Raw genomic sequence first — 22651 nt, forward strand, 5'->3', positions numbered from 1 at the left:
TTCTTTGACTCGTTGGGGAGCTTGACAGTAGACTTTGTACCTGTGCGCCCTCGTTGACGTGAGCCAAAAAAATTGCCTCTTAATTTGGAAGTTCCGCGATAAAATATGGTCGTCTGCTAGCTGGACGATTTAAAGAAAGAAATAGTAATCATCAGCTCGATCGGAACGATGAAATCCAATGATTCTCGCGCACAACTGAACCACGCGAGCATGGAGCAACAGTGATGCTCTCCTATAAGTCGTCAGTAAACCATATCAGATCATAAATTGGGGGTACATGCATCGTCAAGCACGAGGTGAAATCATCTCTAAACGTCTCGTACACAGGCGAAATCACTTATTTTATCACGTATTGTGCACAATTAACAATTTACAGTTGCCATCAATTACAACTTTACAAGCCGTGTATACTCGTATCTGCTTGTAGCAGAGAACACAGATCATATTTACAAGCACACGAGGTTATGCTTGAGCCACTTCTTCCTTGGCTCCTTTCTCCCAGACAGCGTAGTCGTTGCCGTGCGCGACGACCTGGTACCCGGCAGGGATGAACGCGCTGACATCGTACCTAGAACCGATCTTCATGATCACCTTGCCGTCGATCTCTGCCACGTAGGCGTCGCCGTCGTACACGAGGATCGTCAACTCACTTGTCGCCGTGATGCCGTTGCGCTTCCGCACCGCCATTAGCGCCGCGATCTCATCCTTGAAACCCCAGTCGAAGAAATGGTCGTAGAACTGCGATCGAGTAAGAGCTCTTTTAGTATCGGAGACGCGAAAAATAAGATGGAGCTAGCGATCACCGGGTATACACTCACAATGCATGGGTTGCCGGGGTGCGTGAGGATGTAGGCGTAGCCCTGCATCACCTTGTCGGAGGGGAACGGCCACACGGCCTGCGTGGAGCCGGTGTCATGGTTGTCGACGAACGTGACGGCCTTCGCCGGCCACCACCCGATCACGCCGGGAGCCTTCCCCCGCGGGTCGATGAGCCGCCACAGCTCGCCCTCCACGGCGGCGTTCAGGATCCCCTTGGTGGTGAAGTCGAACACTGTGGCCGGCGACGCCGCGCCGCCGACCTTGTCCACCCAGTCCACCAGCGCCTGCCGGTGCGGGTCCTGGTCGTACTCCGGCTTACCGTCCCCGCCGTACGCCATGTCGCTCCATATCTCGGCGACGGCGAAGCTCGGGGCCGTGGCGTCGATGTACGCCCTGGCGACCTCGGCGGAGTACCCCTTGGCGAAGTCGAGGCGCCATGCGTCGAAGCCGAGGTCCGACCTGAGCCAGAGCAGCCACTCGGCGAGCTCGCGCCGGACGCGGTCGTTGAGGTGGTCGATGTCCGGGGCGGCGGCGAAGCTGGCACCGGTGTCGAGGTTGCCCGTGCCGTCCGAGTACTGGGTGTCGTCGCGGCAGATCATGTGGGGGCCCCAGTCCAGGCGGCTGTCGTTGGTGCCGCCCTCGAAGACGCAGTAGATGCCGCGGGAGTCCTTGTAGTCGGCGCACCGGTGGTTGATGACGATGTCCGCCACCGCCTGGACGCCCTTGCCGTGGAACGCGGCGATCAGGGATCTGAGCTCCGCCGCCGTCCCGTACTTGGACGCGTCCAGGTCGTATAGACGACCAGGCATGTAACCTGTACCCGCATGTATGTATATTCGTATATCCACCATATGAATCAGTAAACCACAAGATTATCTGCACCTTATATTCGTGATAAGTAATTATATGCAGTTCACTCATACAATACGTCTCATATTAGACTTTCGCTTCAGCTTATAAGCTGGTTGAAAAACTGAAACGGCTAATTTGTCGGAGAAAAACATAGTTCGGTGGCTGATAACGTATCTCGTTTCGTTTCATTGATTAGTACTAGCCATTACAGGCTCCAATCAATTGCCCCCGGCGGAAAGCCAGATGGGCACGCGTCGCAATCAGACGAGCTCACGTGTCGTCCACTCCACGTCTGCTTTTCAGGATGTTTCGTTTCGCTACTGCACCTCTCCAAGATGTTCAGACGAGAATTGGGAAAGGAGAAGCGCGTTCAGACTGACGGACCTTGGGCGGAGACGGAGTGCGCCGGCGGCGGCAGCCAGACGTGGGTGACGCCGGCGGCGGCGATGTCGTCGACCTTCCCCATCAGGAGGTTGTACCACCCGCCGCTCTGCTTCCACGACTCCCAGTTGAACGCCTGCCACACCGGCTCAATTCTTTCAGAGGACAAATCGCCGGGGAAGCAAGCTAGCCGCATCGTTTCTTCAGAGCAGGATGACTAATTCGATGCGTGATCGGATGCGTTGGCTGCTTACCTGGAAGAGGACCTGGCCGGATGCCAGCCCCAGGAGGAGGAGCAGGGTCGACAGGCAGCACAGTGGCATGCTCCCCATTGCAATCTCTGTTTCTTTGGCGCACAGGAAGTCTCTGCACTGACTAGTGGCTTCTGACTTGGAAATGAACAAGGAGACGATGAGTGCGGTGAGGTCGCAGCAGGATTTATAGGCAGTAGCTATCTAGTATTGTGGAAGTATGACAGGAGTTGCTTGGATGGACCGGATGTGTACCTACCCAACTCTGTTAAGAGCTATCCCGTCGTCAGGCAACTGAAGACCAGGCCGCTGAAGAAGAAGGTGATGGAGAGTTGGGGATGGATTGCACAAACTTCTTGGACAGAAAGGGTTGTTGGAACTTGGAAGTAGTTTGCCTTTTGTTTGGTACCAGTTTTCTGACCGATACATAAGCATGGGATCAATTTGCTGTACTACAAATATAACAAAATTCTACATGTGACTTTGGTATATAGTTCTTTAACTGAAATTGTTGGCTCTTACCTTGCAACTTGCAAGCTAATTGAGTGAGTTGAAAGAGACACGATGATTTCATTCAAGTACGGATTCGCCCACTTCTTTATCTGCCCATACGAAAACGCTCAAAATTACTGCAAAATTAAATGTCGATTTCAGAATTGGCAATCTAGCAAGTCTAGCACAAAATCTTTTTCCTTACAGCATAAATCCAGCAAAGAATCTTGCAGAAAGTCTTCGATGGTTGAAGTTGGGTGCTTTATAAGAATAATAATGTAAACTAAAACTGAACTTTCCCTACTAGGAACTGTACGAGACACGTCCGCGTGGTTGCAAATGCAACTGTCACAATGGCATCATTTTCAATGATCGACATACTTCTCCTTAACAAACATGTTTTTATTGGTTAAATAAGATCTCTTGATACCGTGATTCTAACCAGAAATTTTATTAATATATCACAGCAAATTGTTAGTAGTCGTATAGATTTATTCTAGAAATTAATGAAGCTATTATCTTTAAATGGTAATAGATATGTTTTTTTTAAAAGGTAAGAGGTATGGTTGTTAACAGTGAGACAGTCGCAGATGTGATGATTTCGTTACGAATTGGACGAAACATATACTGCATAGATATTCATTATGGAAATAAGCCGCCACAAACTCCCTTCGGCTCGCGGTTGTGACTCGAGATCAACAGCCTGTTTCGGATTTTACAGAACACGCTTTCCCAACGGGTTATGAAGAGATCACGCCTTCTCAGCTGGCTTACGGAGAGACTAGATTACGCTTCTCTCCTCCCCTTCGGCTTTGGAAGTTTGGAGGCCTCGCCCATCCACCCCGCCTTGACCCTCCAAGATTCCACCCCGCAGATCGTCCCCATTTGCACAAGGTGCGCCATATAATCCCTTCTAGCATCTCTCTCATGCTACTCCGTGACCTGGTTGGCTGACCAATTTGAAATAGCGGGGAACGGGAGGAAAGTTCCTGAAATTCTGATCATATTTTTTTTGTTGCGGCAAACCGATTCTGTTCCCATCGGTCACCGAGGAGCAGAGGCAGCGGATTTCTAAGGGTTGCAATTGCGATTTGGTTAAGGGTTTGGGCGGGAATGTGCACTGCAGTGATCATGAGAAGCTGAATGTTTTTGGCGTCAGTAAACGGACTAGCAGGCTGCTGGTTTTGACGGTGACAGTATTCGTGTGAATTAGAAATTGATTTAGATGAGACACTGGTGCCAAAACCCTGTTTCTATAAAGCATCATATATGTGCCTCCAGGCTGCATCAGACAGTAGTTCCAGTGCTGCCTGTTTCATTCATCTTCTGATGATGTAGAGATTATTAGTACTTTTAATAGTAGTGGTCACCGTACCTATGTACATTTCACAGGTGATTGGAGGATGGCATCACATTATCATTAATGGCCTGGAAAATTGGGGGATGAAATCAAGTTTAATGATGAGTAACATGCTAAATTTCAGAGTTTGTAAATGTTCAGTGTTTTAGAAACATCTTCAGAGTTTGGATATGCTCACGGAGAGTTTCAGGAGCATGCCAACGTTGAACCCTACTCAACAGCAAGATAGAAAGTAGTTTTTTGCATGTCTGTGCACTATTTTTTAAGTAGGAAACAATATTCTCTGAGATCTATGCTATCAGCAGCAGGAATCATGAGAGTAATGAATTTGATGACTTGCTGCTCTTGAGCACACCTGATGGACGTCCTGTATTTTTTTTCATCACGTGTTTGATATATAGTTCATGGTTTTATAAGTTGTAGGAGTTGAAAAGCTGCTGACATTATAGGGAACGAGACCAATGTGTTTATCACACAAAATTCCAAATTTGTATCAATAGTAATTACTAGTTTTTGCCATCATATTATGATGAATTACATTCTGGAAACAGATGTTCCCATGTCCCTTCCACATGTGGTATTTTACATCAGCACTCATGTTCTTTAGCTTTCAATGGGTTTATCTTTTCTTCCAATGAATCTGAAAACGGCTGTTTATCTTGAAATATAAACTAAAAAGTCCATTAGCATGCTATTTTTGCTTTGTTCTTTGTTAGACCATAACCATCTTCCCTATGCATGGTTCCCTGTCTGATAACTGGTTTACTAATGTTAGGCTGCATAGTGGCCATTTTCTATTGCAAAATGTGTAGGGCATGCTGCATGGTTAATTAATATAAAATCAAGAAGCATTGCTCCTTGTCTGAGATTCTTCTAGTGAATCCAACGTTATAGTTTGTTAGCTGCTTAATGAAATATGATATTTGTATTCACCAGGTACTCGATGGCCCATGACCAAGAAATGTGTATCTTTTAATTACTTCGTGGTCCCAGCATGGGAAGGTAATACCAGCATAGTGATCTCATTTTAAGTTGTCAGATGGTTTGGAAGTGCATTTTGTTTGGATTCTCGTGCACACTTACTGAGAAGTTTAGAGTGGTTTTGTTTCCCAGGTTATGCTTGACCTCCTGGTCGTATTAATAATATTATATGCAGTCTAACAAACAAATTAATCGGCTTCCAACATTTATACTTGCGTTGTTTTTCTCATGTGAACTACAGAATACGAATGGAGCTATTAGATGAGAAGTGTTACGGCAAACAAGTCCAATTTTTTTTTTCAATCTCCTATAGTTTCGGTGCATATCTTCCTTCTGGTACAGCCTGTATGATGGTTGGACAGCAACTCAAGTGAAATGCTGGCCCGACATAACTTCCAAATGTGAAACATGACAAAAAGGGGCAGCCAAACAACTCTTTATAAAACCAAGGAAAAGGCTCCCCACATACTACCAGAGGAAACACCTTTTACAGTGCTGTATTTGACTAATGGCCCACTTTAGCAATCATCTTTTTTTCTTAACTAAAAGGGATTATCTGCCTTAAATTATGGAGTGTGGAACACAAAAGCTTTTGCCTCATGAGAGAATCTTCAGGGTGTGAATCTGTTATGTCGAAAAAGACACCATAAAGTATATTTAGCCAATAGCCATCATTTTTGTCTTGTTGTCAGTTGGTCAAACTTAGCTTTTCTAAACAAGGCAAGGTCTGGTTTCCATATTTTTAATGTAGAAAAGGCTGATCTGAGGTTGAGTAGCATGTAAATCATCTTGTGAAATATTTAATAAATTATGGGTTCATTGTTTTTGTTACCCTATAGAACAAAAAGATTAGTGAGGACTGCTGGTAGCTACTTAGGACTCACTGTATTGACAAACACAAGCAATCAATTTGAATAAAATAACAGTTCCAACATGCTTTTAACTATCCTAAAATACCATGGTCCATACTATGTCATGTTATCATTGATATAATTCTCCAAGGCTCCTTGTAACGGGTGCCTAGGTGTGGTTGTTAGAAACTATACTTAGCCCTTTGGATTTACGCCACTCTAAATAATTCTGTGCACCATTGTAAGTTGTAGTGCACACCGTTATGGGCGGTGGATCATTACTAGTATAATCTTGTTCACTTCTACACTCGTCAAGAAGATGCCAGTAAATTCCCTTTTCTTCAGCTCTACTTTACCTCAAGAACCAACTGTTTGAAGTATGCTATCTAACTGGTCAATGGTTTGTCCTGTTGTCTCTTGTGTCCATTGAAAGAGCTGTTGTGTCTAGTAAACTAAGAGAGATATGCTTGGATTTGTGAGAGAGGGGACAGGCACAAAAGAGAGGGGACAGGCACAAAAAGGAAAAAACTGCAGCCATGCGTGAAGCAGCTAGCGTGGTTTCCAGTTCATTGATAGTTGTGAGCAAGATGGTTTGGTCCAATGGAGGCAAATAAAGGTGAAACAAGGACCAACTGTTCGTACATGTAGTGTGATACTCACAGCATGCCTCATTTTTTGACTGGTCAACTGGTTAGAGAGGGACAGGGGGGTAATCTGAACCCTGTTTTAAGTCTTCATGCATGCAACAGACCTTCCAGCAAGCTTATCAAAAGGAGCGAATTAAGTAGTAGTTTTAGGCCCCTCACGGACTAGATAGTCTACAAATGTGTGCAATCCCAGTAAGAATCTTGAAGACTAGCTAGAGTTGGCGGCTTAAGTTGTGGCGTGCTTGTCCTTGATCCCATGTGGAGCTCTTCACTTTATTCTCCATGTTCTGATTGCAGTAATACTTCTTTTTACAGCGGAAGTGAGATGAACAGCCTTAATCTCCTGCAACTTCGATCTGCTGTTGCTGTGCCTTTTGCATTTTGGTTAAAGGAACAGCACACGTGAAATTTGGTGGCTTCTTTTTACATGGAACTCTGAAGGTTCTGTTCTACTGTCTTGTAGAGTTGGCCTGTTATTTGTTAGTTACGAACTGTGAGCCGGACTATTGCCAACCACATGTTATGTGCTATTTTTGCTCATGTAATCTTGCACCATGGTGCATGACTCCCTTACTCTTTTCAAAATTCTGAAAGTTTTACCATAGTGTTGGATTGCTATTTACTACAATTACAATAATTGTCGCACTTCTATAGACTAGTATTTGTGTTGCAACTTGTAGTACACTGCACCATGGCATTAACTGGTTCAACTAGTTGTGAATAAATTATAGCATGCATGTGAAATTTGCCACCTATATGCATCTTATACATCTGAATTGGATAAGTTTGAGGCATGTCCGTTGATGCTGCGATGATCGTTATCACATTGCATTGGATAAGACCAGATGCCCAGGATAGTTATCCTGATTCTATGGCACGCCCTTTTTTTTTGCTTGATTCAACTATACAGTGCACTATAGGCTATCATAGCTGTTTTTATACAACTCAGATCATTGCTATTGCCGTGTGGGGAAATGATTTCTCATCATTACACTCGTGGTAATTGTTTTTTCTTATTAATCCCCTCTTTGCTCCATGCAGTACACCATGGGAACTGCAATGCTTCATCTTCCAATGCTGACATTCATCATCTCCCAAGTATGTGCTGTTTATCTCCTAACATCCTACTGTTACATAAATGTTTCCATGGAGAAGATTGCCATAGTATTCTCTGAAATGCACATACTGTGGGCGACCAAGTAACTAAAAACGATTTTGAATTAGAATTTAGAAATGCTGATGGTACATGAGTTCTCTGCTACAGTACTATGTCAGGAAACATTATGAATAGCAGAAGGATGCATTGCATCCATACATGGGCACATCGTAGGCAGCCAAAATTGTGACCAGTTCCATGTCAGTCCTAGCTTCCTAGGCCTATCACCTGATTTCAGCTAGCTTTGCTTTGTCAGTTTCACCTACTCCATCCCGAACAGGTAGTTGTAGTACTGGGGGGCCGCGCTGGTGTTGCTGGTAACCCAGGTGCCATTGTTGCCAGTGGAGCCCTCATAGCCAGCTGATCCAGAAACCATAGCTGCAGCAGCATAAGGAATGTTGCTTCCATAGGTGTTTCCCTGCTTGTTGCTGCTGCTGTCCTGCTGCCCCATTGCACCCACGGTGGCACCCCACATGACGCCGCTGCTGGTGTTGCTGCCACTGTGGCTGCTCGTGCCCATGGTGAAGTCCACGTTCACGCCGGAGGAGCCGTAGGCCTCGTATGCGGAGGCTGGAAACTGCTGCTGCTGTTGCTGCTGCTGGTAGTGCAGGGCGAGTAGGGACCAGTAGTCCTTCTCGGACGGCGGCATGGCCTGTGACACCGCCCCGGTGATCATGGCAGCTGCGCTCGCTGGTGGCAGCGAGTCCAATGGGAACTTGGAGGCACGGCCAGCTGCCCCACCCCCGATTGGCAGATCGCTGTTGAGGATGCTCTCGACGTCGTAGCGGCTCATGTCAAAGTTGGTCACGGCGTTGAGCCCGCGGAACTTGATCGCCGCGATGTCGTACGCCTCTGCTGCCTCCTCCTGAGTGCCTGCAGTGCAGAACCAGTTAGAATGGACCATGTTTTGTCAGCCATGTCTCAGTGGCTTTGGTTCTCATGGATGGACTAAAAAAAAATTAACTCATGTTCAGTGAGCCCCCTGGTGTCGTGGGTTCATATAAGGATTATTAATGAATTCAGTGTGTTCAGTCAAGAACACTTACTGAAAGTGCCCAAGTACAGGTCCTTGTTTCCGGCCACCCTGCCGATCCTCGCCTGCCACCGGCCGTGCTGATGATGCCTGTCAGACATAAACAACCCCACTGTTACAAAGATTTGACCGAAATGCCGCTCCATATGCTGCTACTGATCCATTATATTGTTCAAACTGCAAATTATGTTCAGACTCCTTCATTTTCTTTGTGCATGCTCACTAGTCATTGCCAAGAATGATGAAAGATTCTACTGACCGTGTGACTCCTCTGTAGATGGAGGCACCTCGCGAGAAGCCGCTGCTCTTCCTGACAAAAGGGTAGGAGCACGGTCAGGTCAACATGTGAGCTCCAAAGGAAAGCCGCGCGGCGCAGGGCAGGGCACATGCGACTGTGCGAGCATGCACGCGTACGGCAGAGGTGTGTGTACGTGGAAAAGGACGCGTCGGCGAACCCTGTGCCGCGCATGTGGGTGACTTGGGGGAAACGCTGTTCACCTGCGGAGCGACGCGATGAACTCCTGCCGCGTCATCGACTTCATCTCCTCCAACTCCTTCTCGTAGTTTGACACCTACCGTGGATTATTCAGGTAAGTGTGTGCACGCCTCATCAGCATGTGATGCATATGCACCATGCATGCGTTTGGTTTGGAGTTGCAATGCGATGATGTCTAAATTGACTTGAGCTCTTACCGGGAAGTTCGTCGTCGTTGTCGGACCCCAGTACTTGAGTGCGGCGAGGTCATAAGCTCTCGCCGCCTTCTCCTCCTTATCATAACCTCCTACATTTTTCCCCATTTCCACAGTTAGTTTCAAAAAGACATTTTTGATTTAACATTGATTTTCAAATGCGAGTGAATCTGAAACTGAGTGTAGCAGTTGACATACCTAAGTAGACTGATGAAGTAGCACCAATGCACCACCAAGAGAAAGTTGCAATAAAGGGGAAATAATGTTAGTGATCCGAATATGCATATGCTTTTGCAGGTTTCTGGGACATGCATTCCTATACCTTGGCGGCCTTTGCGGCTTTGGCCTTCCCGGCGGCAGCTATTGTCCCACAGGTGCGCCTCATATCTCCCTGTCCACCTATGCCTGAGGCATTCCCCAAGATAGCAACAAAAAAAGAAAAGAAAAGATTAACACAAACTTGAATCCAAATAACATGAAATTAACGACTTCATTCCAACAACATGAAAAGTATCAAGCGTGTTTCCCTTATATTGAAAAAGAAAATTAACAAGAACTTGAACAAATATTGTTGCTAGATGCTACATTAATTAGTCAATAGTCTTCATCCTATCGCCATGAATAATGTCAAGTAAAAGCGACACACTCATAAGAACTCCTACTTGGACTAGGTATATGTTTATCAAGCTTGGGCTGAAGAAGAACCCGGTGCATGCGTGTGGACGTCTACCTGGTGACACCGCGGTAGATTGACGTGCGCTGCCCGAACGTCTCGACGGGCCTCCTGGCCTGATCGGACTCCGCCACCTCCGTCGACATCGCCACGGTCACCGCACCGGGGTTCTCCACCGCCCCTGGCGTCGGGTATTGGCGCAAGAACCCGGCGGCGATGCTACCCAGCTCGCCGCAGACAAGCTGGTCCTCTGCAGCCGTCGCCGGCGGGGCACCCATGCCGCCGCCGCCGCCGAGGAAGTCCTCTATCTTTGGCGACTCCTCCACGGCGCCCTCTTCTCCTACACAATCATGGGAGTAAAAGATCGATGAGTATATAGTCAGTGACAAATAAAAGATCCAGTAGTGCTCTCTCTCTCTCTCTTCATGCATGTCTATAGCTTCGGAGTATTAGATGCACGAAAGGCATTAGTACTCAAGGAAGCCATGGAAGTAGTGATCTTACCAAGCGGCGGAGGAGCGGAGGACGAGTTGGAGAAAGCCTCAAGGAGGCCATGGTGGTAGTTGTTGGAGAGGGAGAAGGAGAGCCAATGGTGGGGATAAGCTGAGCTCATGTCCATGTCCATGGAGGCCGATCTGCCTTGACCAGCGAATGAGCCTATGATAGAAGGTGCAAGGGAATGTAAGCTACAGCTGGTGATGTAGACCTGTGTTGTGTGTGCTTAGGAGAAGAATGAGAGAATGAATACTATGTGTGGTAGTATATATAGAGAAGTTGAATGTTCTGCGCACACACACACACACAAAAACAGCAGTAGGTGTAGCCCTGTAGTCTCAGCTGTCCTCTTTAAAATGCATCGCTGCCCATTGCATTTGAGAACGAAGATTGAGGCTGGAATACGGCCAAAACTCAGAGGACTAGAGGAGAGAGAGAGAGCACAAGGGCCAAGGAGAAATGGAGTAATTAAAGCGAGTGATTTAGGGATAAGAGCAAAGGGCGAATAGTTTAAGGGCGCAGCCTCGTTTTGAGAATCCAAAGAGGGGGAGAGGTGTGAGTAGTAATGGGCGACAACGTGGAGGCGTTCCATGGGGTCGTATGGGCGGTCTCCTTGACCGAAATGAGGCCGCTGTTCCCCCGCATGCAGCCCTAGCTGCCTTTTTGTTTGCCCTCTACGCTAAGCCCTCTCCACTGCTACCACTACTATATTCCACATCATCTCAACAGCTGCATTGCTTTCACTTGGAGTGTTTGTTACTGCTGCATCCGTAGGCGCGTAAACGCTTGTGTGAAGAAGATTTACCGCGTGTGAACTGCAACTAGCTACTACTGTACGTTTCTTTATTTGAGAAGGGTCTGTGTGTGGTCTAGAGAAATGAAGTAACAATAGCAACTTTGTTCTCCGGATACAGTGAAAACTGGACCAATGGTGCCGTTTGATTGTTTTTCTTTGCATTTTGAAAATTTGATCCTAATCAGCATTTAAATTACTTGAACTAGATATATAGCCACCTACTAGGCGGTTTAGAAGGCTATTGGAAGCTACGGGATGACGATAGATGGTGCCTAGTGCTTTTTAATGCACTGAGTTTAGCAATTAATGGTTTTGAAAAATACTGAGAGTCTTCCTTGGTGGGACTTTGTCTATTTCTCTTAATGGTGCACTAATGCCAGTTTGAGGAGGTATACCATGTCGTTAACTTCATCTTTTCTTTTCTTTGTACTCCTTAGCACATGAATTTCTAGACGTTCGATTTGGCGTCCAATTCAAGCTCCATTGACAGCTTCGTGCCGTTGCCATCTTCCTCGACCATGACAAAGGGTCCATCGAGGTTAGGAGGTAGAATTGCCTATGTGGCAGGGAAAAGTTAACAAAGAGAGATAAATGCGGACACAAATGTACTTAAATAAAACTATATGGAATGTGGATCTATCGAACATATTATCTACCCACTCGTTCCAAATGATATGTCGTTTTAATTTTTCTAGATTTATAGATATTATTATGCACCTAGACATACACTATATCTAATAATATCTATGAACCTAAAAATACTAAAACGACCTACAATTTGGAACGGAGAAAGTATATCTTATTAAGGCGACATGCATAATTCTTATAGATAGTGATTGACTCTACTAAGGGCTCGTTTGGCAGGGTTGTGGCTATGGCTGAAACGGCTCCGGTTGCGGCTTCTCCAGTTGAGCGGCTTCTCCGGTGGAACTAAAGCCGTTCTATAAAGTGTTTGGCAAAATGACTTCTCTTGTATTCTTAGGAATAGATGTGAGAGATCAAATGTCCTATATGCCCTTAGCTATGTGGATTGTTTGAATAAATAAATTATAATTTGAGTTCATTAGATGGAAAATGTCAAATGTCAAATGTGCCTTTGTTAATTTAATTTGGATGTGCACGTGTTTTTATCAATTTATAATGTAATTTTATATGAAGTGAAAAAAATAATTATTAATATTCTTCCCATGTGATACCCTCCTTTTTCTACCGCATTTTTTTTCACGATCTTATCCTTTTTTTTTCTCTCGGCACCGCTTCTTTCTTTCCTCCTTATCCTCTCCAACCTAGCTCGTGAGTCCACAGGCCTGCCGTGACAGTGCCATTGCTGCGCCCTTACTCATGAGTCCACAGGCCTGCCGTGACACTGCCATTGCTACGCCCTTCATCCACGAGCAGCACCCGCTGGTGGAGAAGCAGGAGTCCCTGGATCGAGGCCTGCTCATTCGTCGCTGTCCTGCCACACCCTCCCACCCCGCTGCAGCGTCCTTCCCGCCGTCTTGAGCCGACACCGCCGACGGAGGCCGGGGGCTGCGGCGGGCCCCATGGCCGTCGCCCATGCATCGCCGGGGCTGCGGATGGGCACCATGACCGCCACCCATGCGCCGACAAGGACCACGGCGGGGCACCATGGCCGCCGCCCGTGTGGCCTAGTGCCCGCTGTCGACCGCCTCGAGCCTGATGGGGAGAAGCCGTGGGAAGCTAATTTTTTTTGGCTCCCCCTCCCTCAGATGGCTCCAGTCAGTGGGTTTCAAGCGGCTTCGTTAGCGAAGCCGTTCCGGAAACTAGCGTTTGGTATGGCTTTTTCAAAAATTGACAGGGAAGCCACCGAAGAAGCCGTGCCAAACAGACCTCATAGGGGTGATCTTAGTGTTGGTTAACCCCTCATGCTGACACATCAACCCCTTCACCAAGGTTTTGAGAGATTACTTCTTATACTTTCATCGTTGATTAGTACAGAGAAACCATTTCTGGTGAACCAGAGACTGATTGAGATTTTATTCGTAGGCAATGTTGGAGGCTCCTTTGTGAAGAGACGGATTGTTATGGCTGAGTGAGAAATGCCGCCTATAGACTATAGAGTCCCTGAATGGATAGCATCTCTGAAATTAAAATTCCTACTAAGACACAACTGGGACCTGTTTTGGTTTGTTTAAGTTGGCCAGCTGAACTTCAGCAAGACAACATTGGGTGGCTAGGACCTGCTGTTACCGTTTATAGGAGAGGAAAAGTTGTAAACATGTCTGCGGTTTTTCTTTCCGCTATTTCGGTGGAGTTTCAGGTGTCAACGCCTTTTTGGCTTGGTGCTTGCATTTTCTTCTCTATATGAAACAACGCATTTCATTTGCTAATTGAAGCTTGAAACATGGAAGGAAAGAAGGCGTGGGCTCATGTCCTGACAAAATAATTATAATACAATAATTCAGCACAGATTGATTAAAATATAAAGAAAAGCATTTTTCAAGATCAAACATAGGAGGCACGATGTTTCTGCCACTAGGTAGGTACTGCACATCAACTACTAAATGTCCCTCTTTTCTCGGGGAAAAAAATAATGTGCATAAGCTAGCACCGCTTATAGAACTATGTTTCCTCCTCTTTTTTTCTCTCTCCATCTTTTAGTACAAGGAAGGATTTATGCTTATTTAGCTATTTCTATCACGCTTAAAATTGGTACTACCTCCATTCTCAAATATATGCTCAAACTTTGACCAACAATATTTATTTGATGAATTAGTTAAACAAAGTAAAATAAGTAACACTACGTCTATTATCAAAAGCATTTTTATTAATTTGTAAATTTATCTATTTACATAAATATTCATAGAAAAGATGAATGAAAAAGTTAATTGTCAGAAGGTAATGTAACAAGATATTGCCATTTTGAGCGCAGTGGATGGACTTACGAAGCCCCAAGTTGGTGATGGACTGGTGGCGGATGATTCATGGCTTTGTAGCGTTGCAGCGACTGCGACGGTGCAGGGGATGGGGAAACAAGACGGGGCAGCACCGCAGCAGGGAACACACGTACATGGCACACGTTTCGTGATCCCCATGCACGCGCGCGCACACACACACGCATCCTAAATTCTGGTGCATAGATTTGCAGACACATAAGCAGCTTGCGTGGACATATATTACGGCACCTCTTGAAACTATCAACGACAGAGGAATATTCAAGTGATGGTGACGTGCGTATCATATGCGTGCATGCCTTTCACGGCTTATTGCAGGGCTTGCAGCGGTGCAGACTATCTCTACCTTGCAGCGATGTTTCCCTGGAAGCCAGGAAGAGTAGTGGCTCATCAGAAGCTGTGTCTCAACCTTGTTCATCTTTGTCCTTATTAAAAAAAATTCATGCATGGAAGTAGACCATTATTCGCCCGACCAGCCATTTAGCCCGTTTAGAACAGGGATGGACAACTGTTTAGCATTCAGAATAGCATTAAGAATATGTGATGCAAGAGATGGATCCATACATAAACATGGACGTAATTAAGCTCAGACGTGAGACGGCGTATAGCAGACGTATCAACTCATTTTCGTCAACGCTAGGTTTTGTAGTACTGGAACGACGACTTTGCACTGCTAGCCTATACTCTTCTAGCTACCTCCTGGGACACATACATGTCCCTTCAGCAGTAGCAGCCCAGCCATGCTTTGACACACTAACAAGCGAGAGAGAGAGAGATGTGTTGTTGCCACTCACGAAGCAGCAGCAGCACGCATGCATCATCCCCTTCTTGAGTTCTGACGCGCAATTATCACGCTACGCTGCTGAATGAGTTGAATTAACCCATGGATCACAATCCGCCACGCCTAGCCAGTTACATCCACGTCAGAATTTCCTCCCCCTTCTCCTCGCATAAACTACATTATCTACCTTCTTCCCTATCCTGAGAAAAAAAATGCATAGAAATATATATGTAAATCCCTAGCTAGACAATGTTATCCATCTCATGCATTCTCATGTGTGTGCATGCATGCATGCATGTTCCGTCGTGACATGACGTTCTAGACTCGGGACGATCGGCGCCGGACAAAATGGATAGCATGTGCGAGCTGCACGCAGCCTCTAATCCCGACCGGTAGGCGGACACGTGCGAGGGTTTAAGGACATGTCGTCGAAGGGGCTCGGACGCGACGTGCACCCATCCATGCCGGCCGGCTTGGCGGATTTGGACGAGCTGGCTGGGTTTGGTGACTTGGTGTTGCATGCGCGCTTAAGCGTGTGACATCGTTCCTTTTGATTGGAAGATTCTTCGTCGTTGGAGTTGTATATCGTGTGGTCGTTGTTGCGTCGTCGGGGGCATGTGGATACGGATTCACGGCCATGCATTGCCATCGCAGCTGGATTCCAGGGGAGATACGTCCTGTCGATGATCTGACGTTTTTTTTAGGAACTAGACTACGGCGAAACAATGGGCGGGCGGTGAGGTGGGCTGAATCGTGGGTGTCTGGTTTGTGACGTCATAGGACTTAGTATCGACGACCTTGCTTTTCATGCCTGTTAGCAATTTTTCCCCACTTTTTCAAAGAAAAGAAAACGAAGAGGAAACTTAGCTTGTTCAGGCTGCTATGGCTGTGACCTGTGAGATAGATATGGGATGTAGAGGTATCAGCGTGTTATTACATCAGCCCAACCACAGTGGGCAGGGGGATATGCGCCTGGACTGGGTAGGCCCATTTAGATTCTTAGCCCAAAACAGGGAAATTCTATTTCAAGCAAAAAAACAGGATAAATCCTACAGTTTTGAACAAAGAAACCCTACCTTTTTTTTATATATTTTTATTTCAGATCTGTTTAATTCAATCCCACATGGAGTCGAACTTAATCGAGTTGGGTGCTACTCAGGTGCTCTAACCACTATGCTAGAGGCCCTTTCACACAATTGACCATTTTTATTCCGTAAAATTGCATAAACAACCCATATATGACTTTAAGTTTGACATTTGCCCCTATAAGTCATTTCATTGCAAATACCCATCCACCTATTTAATTTTATTGCATATTCCCACCTAGTGTGTGCAAATTTATCCGAATCTTTTTAAACACTGAGATAAAACCACTACAACCGAGGTAGCGTAGTCAAACTTGCCAAGTGCTTGCATTAGGTTCATTTACTATTTTGCATTGGTTTTTGTACAAATAGTGAAATTCGATGTGATAGTTTAGTCTCTCATTACCATTTTTTTGGAATCTCAAAAAAAAAAGTTGAGATTATACTCCTAGAAAGCATCTAATTTCAGTAAAGATCACATTGGCGGCTCACATTTTTTAAAACGTGCTGAGTCGATTCAGTTTGCATATACTGGGTGGGTATTTGCACAAAATTAAATAGGTGGGTGGATATTTGCAATAAATGACTTATAAGGGCAATGTTAAGTTTGAAATAGCTTACAGAGGTGTTTATGCAATTTTACCTTTTTATTCACACCGATTTATCACCGTCAAATGACATGTTTGGAACACATGATTTTTTTTGAGATTTCGTAGAAATAATTTTATTTCAATAAAAATAATACTAGATATTTTTTTTGGGAGCTTACCATGCCCTTGTTTAGTTCCACCAAAACTCCCAATTTTGACACTATGCAAAAAGAAGATTCCCCGTCACATCAAACTTGCGGTACATGCATGGAGTACTAAATGTAGACGAAATCAAAAACTAATTGCATAGTTTTGTTGTACTTTGCGAGACGAATCTTTTGAGCCTAATTAGTCAATATTTGGACAATAATTCATAAATACAAACGAAACACTACAGTGTGCTACAGTGCTTCAACAGTAATTTTGGACACCCAAATTCAGAGCAACTAAACAAGGCCTATAGTTCCCAGACAGGCCTACAATTCTCGAAGTGTTCCTGGCCATTAACATGATCAAAGTTGCCCCTGTATTCCAGGGAACATGCATCATGCCAGCGCCTCAAGAAGTGGTCAGACTGTCGGAGTGAGATCAGTCTCTACTCTAACTGTTCAGACCTTAAACCCCTCCTGTCCTCTAATTTCTCTCCCGCTGTCGAGTCCATAACCTTCCCGTGTCTCTTTATATACCAGTGTACATGCTACACACCGTGCACTATCAGTGTGCTTGCTCGTGTGTGTACGTGCATCGCGGCATGGCGCCTAACCTCTCCTCTCTCGTCTTCCTCTTCCTCCTCCTGCCCGCGGCCGGCAATGCCGCCGCCACCGCCGCGGCCACGCCGCCTTCCTCCGGAAACAACGCCTTCAACGTCACGGAGATCCTCCGCCGGTACCCGGAGTTCAAGCTCTTCAACCTGCTCCTCTCCAAGACCCGCGTCGCGCGCGAGATCAACAGCCGGAGCTCCGTCACCATCCTCGTCCCGGACAACTCCGCCGTGGACTGGCTCCTCCGCCGGAGCACCAGGCTGGCGCGGACCTCGCTCGTGGAGCTCATGTCCGTCCACGTCGTGCTCGACTACATCGACGACGCGAAGCTGGCGGCGCTGCCCCGGGGCCAGCCCACCGTGGTCACCACGCTGTTCCAGACCACGGGCACCGCGCGGAACCGCACGGGGTTCCTGAACGTCACCGCGGCGCCCCGCGGCGCCGCCGCCTTCGTCTCGGCGGCGCCGGGGTCGCTGGTGAGCGCCACCTTCAAGAGGACCGTGACCGCCAAGCCGTACAACATCTCGGTGCTCCAGATCAGCAACTTCGTCGTGCCGCCGGGGATCGTCACCAGGCCGCTGCCGCCGCCGGCGCCGAGGATGAGGCAGATGGCGATCGCGCCGAGCCCTGCACCAACGGCGCCCCGGCTACCGCCGCCGACGCTACCGGCCTCAGGAGGCGACACCAGCGAGGCTCCGGACGCTGCTGAAGCGCCGGCGCCGTCGCGGGGCCATGTGGCGAAGGTGACGAGTTGGTGGATTGGTGCGGCCGCGGGGATCGTATGCATGATCGGGTTCTTGTAGGTTAATTGCAACGGATCGGATTCAATATGCATGTGATTTTGAACACCCTAGCTAATTCCTATAGCTGCCTTGTTTCTATTTTCGTTTTCTTATGCATGTGATTTTCGTTTTGAACACTTTGGGCGGTACCGTGACGGTAGTGCCACTGAGCCAACGAACTCGGCACGGGATAAACGGGGATTTGCACTGCTTGCCTTCATTGATCAGACATTATATTTGTATTTGGCATTATATAGCTCCTCTCCTAATACAAATCTTCTAGGTAACAAACTCATGTCCTAAACGAATAAAAGCAAATCCTAAATACCAACTAATCTAAACTATCTTTAACGACGAACGCGCACTGTGTAAGATTTTTGCAATTTTTTCAAGGTAACTGTATCATTGCTACCAAATTGACCAGGTTTGCAACATGAGACAGGCTGAGGTTAGTTCAGACCATATTCACTGCTATGTACTTCCTTCGTCTCATGAAGAGTGCAATTTTAGGATTTTAAAAAATTCCACAAAAGAATGCAATTCTAGTTTTGGACCGTAAGTGGAACCCACTACCATTAGTTGGCTGCTTGATTTTTTTGTTTTTTAACGACAACTGCATGCAGCCGTGATTTATGTGCAAATTAACCAATTTTATCTCTATAAATTAACCTGCATGCCGGCATGCACCGCGTGATTCACTTGCACGGCACCTAAGGCGAGTCCCAGTGCACAATTTCATTGTACAGTTACCAAGACTGAGAACTAGGTAACTGTGCCAGCGCAGTATCACGGGGATGAAACTCCTCTCACATCTAATGAAACTCTCCTCATAAATGACCTTACCAAGTAAGCAAAATTGTTGATGTGGTATGAAATTTAATACCCATGAAACTCTTCGTGAAACTCCATTGAGATTGGCCTAATTTTGTTGGTTAATTTGCATGCATGTTGTGATGATAAGCCAGTCATCCTAAATTAAAGCGACAATTAATAAGGTATCTATGGTCATTTGCCACCACCATTAATCTGTCTAAAAAAAGTTAAAATTGTACTCTTCATGGACGGAGGGAGTAATTTATAATCTTTTAGTTGCTTTCACTTATAACCTGGAATGTGCAAATCTCATAGCTCTCGCAAAAAAAGGGTAACAAAGTGCTGCCAATATTCTGAATTCACATGACAACATAAACAACTAAGTTTTTCGGCTCTAAGAAGCTCTGAAACACAAATCCTTGACTAGGAATGACTAAACATTAGCCTTCTTGTAGTCCGTTCCTCTTTTTTTTGGAACAATGAACAGGAGCACTGCTCTTTCGTCTAAGAGAAGAAAGTTCAAAACAAATGGATTAACATAAAGACTATCCTAACTCAGGTTGTCCACGCGCCATCTTGCCCACCGTTTAATCTCATCGTTAATCAACCTAAGAACCTGCAAAGCTGGTAGCATTGTATTCTCTAACACATATCTGCTCCTTTTCTTCCATAAGTTCCAATCGGGGTACATGAACGCCAGCAGCTGTTGTCCTCCGCTGCTGCGCCGTGAGCCAACCCACAAGCCATGGTGACTGCTACTCACCAGTCCTTGAAGGATGTGTCTTGGGATGTCGCTTGTTGAGTGCTGATCATGTCAGTTGCCCAAGCTGTTATAAGCTCCCAAACCTCCCTCCAATAGCTGCATTGCATGCACAAATTAAGCGCCGTTCCTGCTAGCAAAAGAGGCATACCGTTTCTTTGGAAAGTTGCTTATCGTTTGCATCACATGGTGCTCCAATGCATACCCAGGGTTTCCACATCTTCCCATTCAAACCAAAGCAATCAAAGGCTCTTCCCATTCAAACCAAAGCAATCAAAGGCTCTTCCCATTCACACCAAAGCAATCAAAGGCTCAGCGCCTGGCCTAACATTGTGAGATTAAGTATGGCAAGCCTGCTTCTTTTCTTCAATCAGCATACCCAGATCCAATTCACCAATGTCCTCCATTTGCTTCTGTAACAACCTAGTCTAATTAAACCATGTTTAATATTAAGTAAAGTCATTAGAGCATAAGAGAACAAGTGGCAGCTGTGAAATCGAGTAAAAAGACACTTGTGCCCCTCACAAGCTAAACCGTTGTTTAAAACATAACTTAAATTTTTGCTTAAGAACTTAAAAATCTGTCCAATTAAGAGTCGTAGAATTCAACTTTTCTAACAACTTTTATTTTGGTGTTTTGCTTGAATCTGAGCAGAAGACCTTCAAAAACTCGAAGTTCAAAACTGTGTCAATTTAAGGAAAATAGATAAAGCCCCGATTTTGGAGCTCTTTATCTAGATTTTTCCAAAATAAACTCAATCTGAGCTCTGTACAAAAGTTTTAGAGCTTCAAGCCCTTAACAACATTGACTGAAGGAGTAAGGTCTTAATCCGCACAGAAGGCTTCCAAAACCCTGGTCAAAGTCAGCTAGTTTGGTCAACCCAGCCTCAAACAGCAATCTAGGCTAAGTCTGGAAGCAGTTCCACCATGCATCTTGTCTTAAGCTTATCTCACAAAACTTGAATAGAACGTGAGCAAAACCCTTTATAAGAGTTTCAGAACTAAGTTTATACAACAACTTCCTCAATTGTACTCTGGTCAAATTCACCTCATAAGCCTTTCAAAATTTAGGCTCAAGTCAGCCAAAAACCCAAAAATCGGCCAAACCACCGTTTTTGCCTAAGTCTGGATATCCGGCGTTCATCCAAACTTTGAAGCTTTGTATCTTCAAATCTGCTGCGAATTTGAACTCGGTTCAATTATAAAAGTTGAACTTGCATCTGAGGCCTACAACTTTTGTAAAGGGAGTTAATGTTGCACAGTTCAAGAATCGGGAGATCTTGGCGCTTGAAGACTGGCCCAGCGAAACGATCCCGCGGATCCCTCGGCCAGAGCGCGCCAAAGCACTCGCGCCCCACGCTCCGTTCGCCGCCCGCCACATGGACGCCGCTCACCGGCGCAGCATCTCCACCCGGTCTTTGGTCGTGGCCAGGAGACACCTCACGCGCCCCGCGGCCAGTGACCGCACGGTCGCCCTGTCGTCCTGCGCCACCCCGCTCCGCCCGGGGGCACGCCCTGCCCTGAGCGCGTGCGCCCCCGTCGACGCCACCGCCTCCACCAACCGCCGCTCGACCACCATCGCCCCATCCCGCCTTGCCAATGACGCGGCCCGACAAAGCCGTTATAGCTTCGCACGCTCGCTCCGCTCGACGCTTGCTCGCATCGCTTGTCTCGCCCTCGCCTGCCGCGCCACTCTCCCTCCTCTGTCCGCCAATGGCACCACCGCCATTAATGGTCGCCGCAGCGCCCTGACGCCCTCTGGTTCCATCCGCCAGCGCCGCGACTTCGTCTCGCTCGCCGCTCCACCCCGACCCTATAAATGGAGGCCCGACGCCGCCTATGCCCCCTTCCCTGCTTGCCCTCGAACCTCGCTGCGCTCCCCTGCTCTCGCTCTCAGCTCCGCCGCACACCCTCTCCATGGAGCTCCCCCTTCCGTACTGCCTCGCACCTCGCCGACACCACCACCAGCTTCACCGCCACCTCACGAAGCTCAGGCGCTCGCCGGTCGCCGCCTCCAGGCCCCTACGCTGTCGGAACCCCCGCCGCCCAACGCCGTCCTTGCCGCTCGTCGCCCGTCGCCGTTCCGCCCCCGCCCGACCTTATCCACGCTCCCAACCGCCGCCAAGTAACTTCCGGTGAGCTCCTCCGCCTTCCCTGCAACCTCTTGCCCGGGATTGGCCGGCGCATCGTCGGAATTTGGCCGGACCAATGCCGGGTGCGCCGCCGAGGGCACCCCTGTGTCTTCCCGTTTCTTCGAGGGGCCTTAGCGCTAAAAGTCAGGGACCTCTGCATGTTTAACCTATATACCTAGGGGCTATACCGTATGTTTGCCGAGGTTTTTCTTTTATAATCTGCCGAAATTGTACTTAACTTTGGAAATTCACCAAAACTCATAGAAAATGCAGAAAAATATCAAACCAATTTTGCTAGACTCAGTATAAAGTGTAGTTTCTAATAAAAATGCTTTTGTCACATGTTTCTGCTAGGATTAATGTTATATATTTTAATCCTTGTTTAAGCCATTTAAATCATCATAAATTGCAGAAAAAGGCTAAAATCGTAAATACAACTCTCAAGTGTTTGTTTCAGAGAATGGAAGCTTGTAAAAGTGTGGAGCCTAGCTCAGATGTTTAAATCTCTATTTTAGATTTATCATGGAAATCTAAGGTTGCTTTTATCTTTTTGCAC

At 46.6% G+C, this 22651-nt stretch overlaps 3 protein-coding genes across 7 annotated transcripts; 1 reads left to right on the plus strand and 2 right to left on the minus strand.

Annotated features, from left to right (window-relative positions):
- Window positions 1-309: 309 nt before the first annotated feature.
- Window positions 310-2751, minus strand: LOC117852322 (alpha-amylase type A isozyme). Of its 5 annotated transcripts, none has more exons than XM_034734358.2 (5): window positions 2563-2751; window positions 2307-2437; window positions 2056-2188; window positions 819-1633; window positions 310-738 (listed from the first exon to the last, which is right to left on the minus strand). In XM_034734358.2, exons 2-5 carry the CDS (start codon window positions 2382-2384, stop codon window positions 463-465), a joined length of 1302 nt encoding a protein of 433 aa, XP_034590249.1. In that variant the 5' UTR covers window positions 2385-2437; window positions 2563-2751; the 3' UTR covers window positions 310-462. The 5 variants fall into 5 exon arrangements, with proteins under 5 accessions (XP_034590249.1, XP_034590248.1, XP_034590251.1 ...); XM_034734357.2 differs by having other exon boundaries at window positions 2307-2441; XM_034734360.2 differs by having other exon boundaries at window positions 2559-2751.
- Window positions 2752-7834: 5083 nt separating this feature from the next.
- On the minus strand, window positions 7835-11065 carry LOC117851869 (AP2-like ethylene-responsive transcription factor AIL5). Its single transcript, XM_034733781.2, has 9 exons — window positions 10691-11065; window positions 10244-10526; window positions 9836-9918; window positions 9712-9720; window positions 9517-9605; window positions 9322-9395; window positions 9083-9133; window positions 8837-8913; window positions 7835-8663 (listed from the first exon to the last, which is right to left on the minus strand). The coding sequence occupies exons 1-9, from the start codon at window positions 10809-10811 to the stop codon at window positions 8053-8055; spliced, it is 1398 nt and encodes a 465-aa protein (XP_034589672.1). The 5' UTR covers window positions 10812-11065; the 3' UTR covers window positions 7835-8052.
- A 6499-nt stretch (window positions 11066-17564) lies between these two features.
- Window positions 17565-18645, plus strand: LOC117854056 (fasciclin-like arabinogalactan protein 14). The gene has a single exon (XM_034736336.2). The coding sequence runs from the start codon at window positions 17600-17602 to the stop codon at window positions 18410-18412; it is 813 nt and encodes a 270-aa protein (XP_034592227.1). The 5' UTR covers window positions 17565-17599; the 3' UTR covers window positions 18413-18645.
- Window positions 18646-22651: the final 4006 nt, after the last annotated feature.

The sequence above is a fragment of the Setaria viridis genome, chromosome 4, assembly GCF_005286985.2.
Source record: "Setaria viridis chromosome 4, Setaria_viridis_v4.0, whole genome shotgun sequence".
NCBI lineage: Eukaryota > Viridiplantae > Streptophyta > Magnoliopsida > Poales > Poaceae > Setaria > Setaria viridis.